The sequence below is a fragment of the Malus domestica genome, chromosome 16 (assembly GCF_042453785.1).
Source record: "Malus domestica chromosome 16, GDT2T_hap1".
NCBI classification, from domain to species: Eukaryota; Viridiplantae; Streptophyta; class Magnoliopsida; order Rosales; family Rosaceae; genus Malus; species Malus domestica.
The window spans coordinates 2,435,931-2,447,789 of record NC_091676.1 but is presented as its reverse complement, the minus strand read 5'-3'; the positions used below and the strand labels follow the sequence as shown (position 1 = coordinate 2,447,789).

The following is an 11,859-nucleotide window of genomic DNA, read 5'->3' as shown; positions in this document are numbered from 1 at the left end:
TTTACTATAGTCATCTACAATCAACAGATAGTATCTAGATCCACTCACTGACATAACAGGAGCTGGACCCCAGAGATCACAATGTAAAAGTTCTAAACAAGAAGAAGAAGTAGAACTAACAGAACTGAACGGCTGCTTGTGACTTTTTGCAAGAGCACAGTGAGAACAAAAGAAATCCACTGAAGCCTTTCCTGTGAGAGCAAGCTTATTTGTTGAGAGAACACGCCTGAATATTGATGAAGACGGATGACCAAGTCGACTGTGCCAAACTGAAATCGATGCTTTGACACTTATTAAGGCAGTAGGTGAAGTAGCAGAACGATGAGATGACTGAGATGACTGAGATGTACATTGCAGGGGATAAAAACCATCTTTAACCGGTCCCCGCAAAAGCGTCTTCCCCGTAGAACGATCCTTTACAAAGGATCCATCAGAATTAAGAGTCAAAGAACAGTAATTATCTTTGAGAAATTGATATGCAGATAGTAAATTGTGCTGCATTTATGGTACATGAAGAACATGTTGCAGTTTAAATGTAGCAGAGGGAGTATGTAAAAACGAAGAACCAACGTTGGTAATTGTCAAACCTTTACCATCACCAATGTAGACCTTGTCTTCACCACGGTAAGGAGTAGGAGAAGAAATGTTAGAGATGTCATTTGTAATGTGAGAAGTTGCACCCGAATCAATAAGCCAAGAAGGAGTGGGCTTTGATGAAAAGTGTGCACACATAGCAGCAAGTTTAGCAGGAGGAACTTTGCCAAATATATCAGGGTTCATTCGATCAAAACAGTCAATAGCCTCATGACTGTTTGATCCACATATTTGACACTGGATACCACGAGAGCCTTGAGAGTTGCCACGAAAGCCTTGATAATTGCCACGAAAATTGGTACCTTTATAATTGCCACGATGTCCACGAGCATTGCCTCTATAGTTTCCACGATGACTGCCACGGTAATTGTCGCGAGAAGACTGAGGTTGAACAGCAAAAGCTTGGTGCGGTGGCGGTGTAGGCAAAAGAGGAGGCAGCGAGTGAGCAGCAAAGGCATGGAAAGGCTCTGTGGTGTTAGAGGAAGCAGCTTTCTTCCTTCTAGTCATTGATAATTCCTTGGTGAGCAGTAAGCCATGCAATTCATCCAGAGTTGTATGGGAAAGACGAAGAAGAAGGGAATCAGTAAAAGATTCAAACTCATCAGGTAAGCCAGCCAGTGTAGCCGCAATTAGGTCACGATCTGTGACAGGAGCACCAGCCGCCATCAAGGCATCAGAGATTTCCTTGATTTGTTGAAGATAATCAGAAATTGACTGTGAACCTTTCTGAATGGATTGGAGACGAGATCGTAACTGATGAATGTGAGCATCAGAGACTACTCCAAAGCGCTGCTCAAGCTTGATCCATAGATCCCGAGACGACGAGACACCAACAGTGAAAGGAATCACTTCTTCAGACAGAGTAGAATTCAACCAGATGAGAAGGTTCTGATCTTTCTCATTCCAAATGTCAAAGTCGGGATTGATAGAGCGATCAGAAAGAAGAGGTGATGGACAGACCTCAGTACCATCAATGATGCCAAGGAGCTTATACCGGCGCAGAATTGGAGCAAATAAAGCACGCCAGGGGAGATAATTGGAGCGTTTGAGTTTAATTGGCACCATACTTCCAATGTTTTGGATCGTCAGAGAAGCATATGAAGACGAAGACATGGCATAATTTGACGAATTAGGGTTTGGAGCTTGCACCGACTCAAGAGGAGAAGACGAATTTGACGGAGTCGCCATGGCTGATTGCAGCGAGAAAGACACCAAACAACAAGATCGAAGCGACAATCGAAGAAGAACAATGAAGAATCACAGCAAAATTCAGAGAGAAAGATCAGAAATTAGGAGCGAAAGCGAAGAGGATCGAGAGAGAGAAGGCCGTGAGGCGAGACGGTCGTGATACCATATAGAAACTGAATATCTTTCTTTCATTCAATACAATCAGATAATTACACAAAGTTTGATATATATATTGTGGGCATTCTAACAGATTACACTTATGCCCTTAACCAAACTAACAATTTACAAAACAACTAAAACAAACTATAAGCAATTCTTATCAACACTTTGATGACTCTTTACCATTCGCCTGTTGCGCTGCTGGCTCTGGGATAAGTTGTTGGCTTTGATCAAATTGTTGATGACGGGTAACTTGACAATGAGGTGAACCTGCATGCTGTACTACGATGGCTGCTGTATCTGAATGCTGGAGCAATGATGTCATTTCCTGCTGCTGCTCCGTATTCTGTTGTGGCAGCTGGACTGGTGATCTCATTTCCGGTTGCATCTGCTGCTGGACTGGTGATCCCACTTCCTGTTGATGCATCTGCGGTTGTAGCTGCTGCCCAACTGGTGATCCCAGTCCCGGTTGATACATCTGCGGTTGTATCTGCTGCTGGACTGATGATTCCAGTTCTGGTGGATGCATCTGTGGCGGTATCTTTTGCTCAACCAGTGATCTAATTTCCGGTTGTATCCTCTGTTCAAACAGTGATCTCATTTCCAGTGGATGCATCTGCAATTGTAGCAGCTGCTGGTTGCTTAATTTAGTAGTCACGCCTCGAGAATTTGTTATGTCCACCGAAACCCCATTCATCAAGGCTTTCCCTTGGCCTTCTGTGGCCCTCAGAAGATCAGAAACCGGGCCAAGAGGTAGCTTGCTGTCATTTAAACTAGATACTTCACTGCCAAGATTGTTAAACAGGCCTACATTGCCAACCCAAGGCATCCGTCCTCCCAATTCCGTAGGAGGAGTAGAGGACCTCAAGCCCATGCCATTACCCAACAAACCAAGACGAGAATTTCCAAGTCCCTGGACTCCACCCCGTTCAATCATACCTAAACCACTTGCACTTACTCCTCCACCTCCTGATCCCCCCTGCATGAATTGATTTCGTTGTTGTTGTTGTTGTTGTATTTGCAGCGTCTGATACATTGAATAGGCACAATTATTCAGAATCTGCCGGACTTGCGGCATCATGCAATTTTCTTGTGTAGCAATGCTGAGAGCTTGCTTGGGTATACAAGTGTCCGGGAGTTGTGCAGCTAACTGTATGATTTCAGGTGGGAGAAATTGGCCTCCAGAGAAAATGTTCTGTGAATGGCGTTGCATGGATATGGGACTGAGTCCGGAAGGTGATAACCTTGGGGTCAGAGTTGAGGAAGGTTGGGCGATTGGTCGAGCTGATGGAGTGGCACTAATACTAGCACTATGCCACTGAATGCTGAAGCCCCCGTCAGCCTTGGGAGAAATCGGCCCTACATGATAACTAGCTAGGTAGTACCCTTCATGCTTCATCTGTCCAAAAGAATGACGAAAGAGTAAATAACGAAGTATTATTTTATGTTCTGAGAAACAAACCTAATCCATGAAAAATCCGCAACAGATACAAACATACCAGTGTGGTGAACTGAGTAGCCAAGAGGTATGCAGAATGCTGCCAAGAACAATACATGAAATCAGATGCTTTCTTCATCAAATCAACCCAGCAACACGATTCTAAGATATAAACTGGCTTCCGTTTCTTATTCTATACAGTTTGCTAACGGAGGCTGGATAGATTTTAATCTCGTAAAATTATAGTCACAAAATAGACCAACTGTTGGTTCGAAAAAGAAAATTGGAATAAGGAATTATGGGAACGCGCAAATAAAATCATGGGACCGCAATTCGGAAGTAGTTGACAAAAGATATAAGTGCTCATTAGTTACTTGAAATATCAAGGAAATATCTGTAAACCATGAGCTTTGCTATGTAAAATAGACCACAGGGTAACAAACTCAAAACAGATGTCAGGGGATTGATAATCGAAAGATTTATTGCATTCCAAAAGGAACGTCGCAATCATATATCAGAAGAGGAGACTCTGAATAATCACAAATGGAAACTCACAGTGCTAGTAGAAGCCGGTAGAAGAGGATAATCAATTGAAAACATCTCTTTTTCGGTTCCATAAGCAACACTTGCTTTCATCATTCCCTCATTCAGCTTCTCTGATATGATCAGTCTGACCTGAGCCTCTCTATCAACGATGGGAGTCTCATTTTCTAGGATTGCATAGAATTACTCAAAATGAGAAGAAAGGTAGCGATAAGGGTTGAAAATTACATACATGTATATATATAACATGCATGGAAGACAAACATAATCAGTTCTTTACCTTGATGGATGTGAGATTGACGTAGAAAAGTCAATGTCCGAGTTTCATAAATACCGATACCCCTGTCCAGAAAGCATTCTTTGAGAGAAATTTTATCTGCGGAAGTATTCTCCCACTTTTTGTTATCTCCTGAAGATAAGAGTTGGTAAGAAACCAATGGAGTTACGGAAGAAAAGGGTTTCCTTCGCAAAAATGGGTCCAATTTGTACTCCCTGTTATGTAGTCCATACCTGATGCATTACAAAGCATTACACATCATAACAAGCAAGACTGCAGAAACAGAACTATTTGCAGTATAACTGGCATGACTTTAACTATGATACTACCTCTCAGTCACTGCTTGAATCTTCAAAAAGCTCTCAGGGAAAGATCCAGCTTTAGGTCTTGATGGCCGAGATGAAGTAAGATTCATGGAAACATGGTTTGCATCAGCAGCATTGGTATTGCCCATGCTAGCACTAGAATCATCAGTCTTTTTTCTGGAGCGTTTAGGACGAGGATCTGTTTTCTGCTTTGGAGGAACAACTACCTCTGATGGCAGAAAGGTTATGTTTGGAGAACTTGCAGACGCACAATTCTCAGGAGCTGCAACCTGGAATATATCTGAACCCGTCCTCAATTGAGAGACACTTCTGTGCATCCTCATATTAGTAGATACATTATCTCTTAATTGAGATGATGATTGTTGCTTTTGTGATTGCTGGAGATAAGACTGAACAGGTATCCTGTCCATCACACGGTGCTCATTTTTGGTCTTCCTAAAATTTGAACTGGGGAAACTATCTTTTTCAGGCTCTAACTTAACATTAGAAGTGTCGAAAGCAGCCTGCAGCTCTGAGATTCCTTGAAAACTTCTTGTCTGACCATTATTTATTATCGCCAAGGGACGCTCTTTCTCCTGGATTCTTTCATGTATAACTTTTCCACCCTCACTGGGTTGATGCAACAATTTTTTCTTCCACTGTAGATAAGGTAGAAGACTGGTTTCAGCTTGGCTTCCAGTAAGCTGCTGATAAGATAAGTCCACGGGCTCTGGCTTGGGTTTCTTTAGCATTGGTGCTTGAACTGCTTGTGTTTCACATCTGACTCTCTTATCAAGAGCCGATGAACCAGGCATTCCCAAACCATTATTTGAGTAGTTAAGACTTGGTTTGGGTAAAGCGGCAAAATCAGACACTGCAACCATCGGTAAAGAAGCCTGGCTACAACTATATGCAGCTTTAGATGTAGGCTGTGATGTCAACAGATTGGAAAGTGAGTTCCCCAATTCTCTTGAAGAAGGTTGTTTTCTTGTGGATAATGAGTTCTCTCGTACAACATTGTGCTCCGAAAATGTAATGCCTCTTTCTTGATACGATAAACCAGCTAGAGAGCTGCAACTCTGAGTAGCACAATTAACGGTAATGTCAGCTACATGATGAGAGTTGTTGAAATCTATGTCGGTGTCTGATGCATTACTCAGCTTTCGCCTTTTCCAGCTCCACATAATTCCAAGATTGATCTGCTAAAAAATGGAAAAGTTAGGTAATATGCTTCACGCATTTGGAACTTTGGCAGGCGTTACACGAATTCTATCACTTCCAGTACCTTCTTTCTTAAGGATTCTCCAGAGTATATGTCCTGCAATGGCTGTGGATTTAGATGAAGAGCAGGTTGCAGAGCCTTGACAATTTGGGACTCAACTTCCTGAACAAGAACAAGGAAATGAACATGAGAACGAGGCAATAAGCTTGAGCGGAAAGCCGAGGAGCATACAGATGCTCACTACAAAAGTCTACCAACCAAAAAGTCTCTGTAGGTCCAAGAATTATTGGAGATTGACAAGATGTCTTTGACAACATTTTCCGTGCGCATATGCAAGAGAACCTTGTGAACACTTGGAACTTTATTTGTAGGAACAGTCGCTCTTTCTTGGATCAAACAACTGCGGTAATCTTGAATCTGCGAAGGAAACATCTTTCAAGAAGACAAAACTACCATACCTAATGCCAATGACCAAATAAACACTAAAACAAAGACATCACCTCACAAAGGATGGCTCCATTGACATATTTGCAAGGTAAGGCATCAAAAACATCTCCAGGTAACCAACCACACTCAATCGCCTGATAAACACGACAAATATAGAAAACCAAATTATGAGTGTTAAATATACAGTAAAGAACCTGCATCTTGCATTAAAATATTAACGAATCGCTTTAAGGTTGAACAATATTCCGAAGATTTTATCTAAAAATAAAAGAAAAGAAGATATCAAAGTTCCATGACCTTTCATTCCAGCATTTGATGTTCAATAACAACTAAACAAACCCCAATATGTAGGAACATTTTTTTCAATAGCTCTATCCAATATTCCCCTAAAAATCTGTGATGTTTGCGGGTTTTAGGAAAAGAGGTAAACTGTTTATCTGGCGATAAAATGCGTATGGAAACTGACCTTCCTATCTTAAAATTTTAACCGGGTTTTAGGAACTCAAACAATTAACAAGCATAAAATGCAGCACAAGCAGCGTAAGTAGAAGCAATCGACCATGAGTGTCGTTGTGAAAAGCCACTGGCTATGACCCGTTAAGATCTAAGTACAACAACAAGATAGCAAGACTCGGTATAGCGAGGCAGCACTATATTTATAGATTGGAAAGAAGGGAGTCTCCAAAGAGAGGCCCGAGCGGAATGGAATAGCGGACCGTGGAACTGAGTTCGCATGTGCAAGCAAAACAGTCATCTTGGCCTCAACAATCTAGTTAAAACTGAGGAGGAAAGGGAACCACTTAGCTATCTATTAATAACTTGTAGCCTATCTAACAAAAAGTTAAGTCACTGCCAAGACATTCTGGTGAATCACACCGCGCAAATAATGAATCACAGACTTACCGTAAAAAGTTTCTCTGATGCTCTATCATATGGATGCAAGTGCTCTGGTACGCCATTGAGCAGCTACAAAAGCATTAAGGTGTGCGTTAATGGCCGGTGGAAAGATTACAAATGATACAATAGTTTAACAAATGCAAGCAACTTCTGTAAGAATCTATCGTCATGATTTCTGACCTCGTTAGCTTTTCCCACGTTAAATCCATTCTCAAACAACTTCAGTGAAAAGGATACCTCAAAGTCTGCACGAAAAATCGACTCTCAACAAGAAAAAATTCTCAGCAGATCATAAGCTTACAAGATCAAAGTGGTGCGTTACCCTCTGAAAGATTGACTAATACACTTGAAGGATCAGCAGCAGCAACCTTAGCTCCCATCCCAGTACAATTAACCTTCACAAAACCATTGGAAGATTTAATAATTTAAAACCCTTACAGGCACTTGAAAATGTGTTTCAACTAAACATCCAACTTGTTAACTAAATTATGTTTTAAAACGTCCATTTTATATAACAAAAGACAACAATTAAAGGCGAAATTTTTCATCCAAGCTCCCAAGTTCGATTCTCCTCTCCCAACATCGCTTGTATAAAAAAGGGCAATCTTTCGATAAAACAAAAAAAAAGCGAAAGATGGGGGAAAAATAAAAACACATAAACAAGTGAAAGTTCACTCCCCACTGAATTAATCAACCTTCAACCATGCAAACAACGAATCACAATTACAGGCAAGGAAAAAAAAAAACAGGTGGTGCTATCCAAACACTCGTTTTTACCTTCCATGTGTGAGAGGTAAAAATGGATATGTGGATAGCACCACCCGAAAAGAAACCCATCAACCAAAACCACAGAAATGTCATAAAAACCAGAAACCCCAAAATCCAACCGAGACAATAAAACAACAATACAACAAACAACAACCGATCAATCAAAATAATACTATGAAGCAGGTTGAATAAAAGGTTGGCTGGTGAAAAAACTCGAACTCATAACATCTACAAGACCTCGTTCTCTCGCTGCTGAGGGTCAGAACCCGAATCGTTTTCACTGCTGTCTTTCTCCTCAGTCGGAAGCAGCTTCGGTCTGTACCTCGTACCCGTCTTTGCAACCTGGAACGACACACCCATGTCTCCCTCACTTCACTCAGAATTTCCTCCACCACCTTTTGGTTACACAGAAAACGATGAAATGGGTTTGAGAGGGACGGCGGGAATGTGCCCTAGTTGTATCGGAAACTGCCCGTTTCGCTCTGGTTCTCGGAGGGTCACGATTCATAGGTTGATAACTTAGCCATGAACAGAAACACGTAGTATATATACAGCTCCAAATCCAATATAGTATTATATGGAAACTTGATAAATTTACAGCTTATGCTGTGATGGCGTTATACAATTTTGTTTTATCTTTATATTGCATCGGTGGATGTGGGGGCTCTTGAATTCAATTCACTTTTTGGATTTTTTTCCGGGAGTTCTGTGTAAAGGCAACGGCCATTTTGGCGCTTTATGGTTGCATGGGTGAAATGTGTTGATCATGTAGGTGATTTGGTGGAAAATGGATTTGGTCTTATTTGCATCTCCGATGTGATAAATCACTCACCTTGGGAATGTTGTGGTGTAGTTGGGCTGCATCGTTCTTTATGGGTTCTAATCGTTATACATGACACATCAACATCAAAACAAGTTGAGTTTTGAAGATTTTCTTGAAGGCTTTTTAGCTCAAGTGCTTTATAAGATTGACATAACTCATCACTTTGGTCTTCAACAATGAAAATCAATATAAGTGGTATCTGAGTTTGTCAACTGTCAATCATTTTGGTCATTTTGTGAAGAATTTGTCAACATGATCATTAAGTGAAGGGGTTGGTTTGACAAAAATACTCTTGAAAATGTAATCACATGGTCGTTGACATGACAACTTAATAAAGATATTGACAAATTTATCATGGAATTACTAAAATCATTTACGAACAAACTCAAAGATTACTTCAATTGATTTTCATGTCAGAAACCAAAGTGATGAGTTATGCCAATCTCAAATATTATTTTGGATTAAAAAAAACCTATTTTGAATAGGGTTGAATGTTACACAAAGTGGAAATTTTACCATGCTTCGGTTTGCGACATGTGATAAATAAACAGAGAGCTAATTATACATCACTGTAATGTAACACTTCTTTGTTTGTTCGTGATTCATCTGTTCGACTTGTGCAGGTTTAGAGAGTAAGGTTTCTACTATTGTAGTCCGATGACCAAACCTTATGCGTAGCTCGACTCGCTTAATTCTTTATCATCCTTATTAAAAAAAAAAAATCATCTGTTCGACTTCCAGCTTAGTTAATCTCGAATAATGATAAACCGTTACAAATAACGAAAAAAACAAATACCAGTAAATAGAAAAGCACCTAACAACATATAGTGCAACCAAACAAATACCAGTATCATAGCTGCAAGACACGAAGGAAAACAAAATACAAGATTGTTCAGCTGTTTACTAAAAATAGTTAATAACGCAATCTAATATAGAACATTATTTTGGCTGCATTATACGTTTCCACGTGTAAATAGAAGAGTACATCTAAACAAAAAAGCACATGGTAATGTATAATGCAGCCAAACAAATACCAGTATTATAGCTCTAAGACACGAACGAGAAAAAAAAAACAAAATTGTTTAATTGTTTACTAAAAATAGTCAATAACGCGATATGGTATACAAATTACTTTGGCTGCATTATACGATCCAACGTACAAATAATGTTAACGTAGCCAAACAAAAACCAGTATTATAGCTGCAAGACACGAACGAAACAAAAAAAAAACAACATTGTTCAATTACTTACTAAAAATAGTTAACAACACGATGTGGATATAAAGAGAAACTTTTTATACGATTTTAAATTTTTTTTAGTAGTGTGTATTTGATTTTAATCAGATATTTACATTGTTTTTCGAACTAAAAGTAATCGGCTAAGAAGTATAGTAGTCAAGGCTGGTTTGGTATTGCTGTGATTTGAAAAAAAAGTTGCTGTGAGAATAAGCGGCTGTGAAATAAATCAGCAGAGTGTTTGGTAAACTTTTTTGTAAAAGTGCTTTTGAAAAAAAAAACAGTCTAATAGTGGGTCTTTTCATTAAAGAAGCATTGTAGCTCCGTGTGCTTTGAAAAAAAGCCAGTTTTCCAAAGCTGCAAATAGCAGCTTCAGCTTTTTCCTTTGATTTCAGCTTATTCTCACAGCAACTTCCAAAATAAGCCCTTTTTTTTTCAGTTTACCAAACACCTAAAACCCTCACAGCTTTTTTTCATGGGTGCTTTTTTTTTAAGCACCTCACTCCCAAACTAGGTCTCAATCTGGCACGAGCAACGTGGTCTCTTACCTACTCCTAAGTTTGATTGATTTTTTCTTTGTAGTTTAGATTAAAGTACATGTAACTCGAGTAATAAATGAAAATAATAATTAGTTAAGGAGGAGAGGCATCTCACATGTATGAGAGATTTTTTTAGTGTGCTGGCAATACGATTAAGAAGACTAAGTGTCATAGTACAATTGGTTGAAAACTTAAAAAAAAAAAATACAACCAATTGTATTATGATAATTGGTGTTCAAACCCGTGTTTTCAGTATACTGAAATTTTTTCTCTAAGTACAAAGAAAACTGCATGTGAAATAGAAATCGAATGAGGATCCTCACCGGATATTTTTTTGTGAGAATCCTGGGGATCCACAAGTCATATCATTTCATTGTATATCGTGCGGTCAATTTTCGTCAGGTACTGTTTATATTCAATTTTAAATAAAAAAATTTACAATAATTTTTTACCACACGATGTACGATAAACAGATATAATTGAAAGATTTCAAGAATCCTCACAAAGACGATCCTACGAGGATTCTCCCTCATAAAAATCAAAGTAACAAGCAAAACACTAAATATCATTAGGAGCTGACAATCATTTGTTTATTATTTATTAACACCGGTTGAATTTAACGTTTGACTCAGTGTTCAAATTGTCAACGGGTGGGCCGTGGGCTTCAAAGACAAATAGGAATCTTTTTATATTTTTTTTCAATTTTATGGGCTAGGCTAAGAATATAGCTCACCAAATGAAGACATCATATAGAAGTAAATATTATCTTCCTTTTTCTTATAAAACGGAAATTATCCGTTATTACTTAATTCACTATTTTCAGAAAAAAGGAAATTCTCCTTGACCTTTACCCAAAAAAAAAATAAAGCCTCCTTTGGCCTATGTCAAACTTGTCATGCAAAGCAAGCGTCGAATCGTGAATCACGAAGGTGTGGCTCTTTTGTCATGTCCCGTGGGGGATCGGTTTCCTTTTCATTTATTTCTCTTTTGTTTTTTGTTTTTTCCTAATTAAATTTGAAGATGTAATTCGCACTCTAAAAATATTATTTTACATTTTTATACCTAATAAAGAAAAAAAATGAGGTCAGCTAGTATTATAGTCTAGTAGTATTCTTTTTCACTCGTAAGTAAGAGATTTTAGGTTCGATTATCGTCAAAGACGAATTTGAACCACATTGGTGCTATCACATTATGAGACTTAACACATTCATTTCTCATTAGTGTAAATTATCGTTTGTTAAAAAAAACAAACAAAATTTTCATTAAGGGTAGATTATAATTTTTTTTATGTATAGCGATATATCATTATTAAAAGAAGAAAATCGATAAAGATTAAACTCACATCAGTATACATAAATATAATCGCTTCACTGAAGCGTTATTTGAAAAATGAAATGATCACAATTTCCTACATAATAATAGTT

At 38.7% G+C, this 11,859-nt stretch overlaps 2 protein-coding genes across 2 annotated transcripts; both read right to left on the bottom strand.

Moving 5' to 3' along the window:
* Window positions 1-1,951: 1,951 nt before the first annotated feature.
* LOC103402645 (protein PHYTOCHROME-DEPENDENT LATE-FLOWERING-like) lies at window positions 1,952-5,688 on the bottom strand. Its single transcript, XM_029095389.2, has 5 exons — window positions 4,529-5,688; window positions 4,203-4,432; window positions 3,935-4,089; window positions 3,441-3,479; window positions 1,952-3,340 (listed from the first exon to the last, which is right to left on the bottom strand). The coding sequence occupies exons 1-5, from the start codon at window positions 5,686-5,688 to the stop codon at window positions 2,102-2,104; spliced, it is 2,823 nt and encodes a 940-aa protein (XP_028951222.2). The 3' UTR covers window positions 1,952-2,101.
* Window positions 5,689-6,222: 534 nt separating this feature from the next.
* LOC139192751 (protein PHYTOCHROME-DEPENDENT LATE-FLOWERING-like) lies at window positions 6,223-8,468 on the bottom strand. The gene is made up of 6 exons (XM_070815418.1): window positions 8,076-8,468; window positions 7,393-7,465; window positions 7,251-7,315; window positions 7,077-7,139; window positions 6,358-6,431; window positions 6,223-6,307 (listed from the first exon to the last, which is right to left on the bottom strand). The coding sequence occupies exons 1-6, from the start codon at window positions 8,196-8,198 to the stop codon at window positions 6,223-6,225; spliced, it is 483 nt and encodes a 160-aa protein (XP_070671519.1). The 5' UTR covers window positions 8,199-8,468.
* Window positions 8,469-11,859: the final 3,391 nt, after the last annotated feature.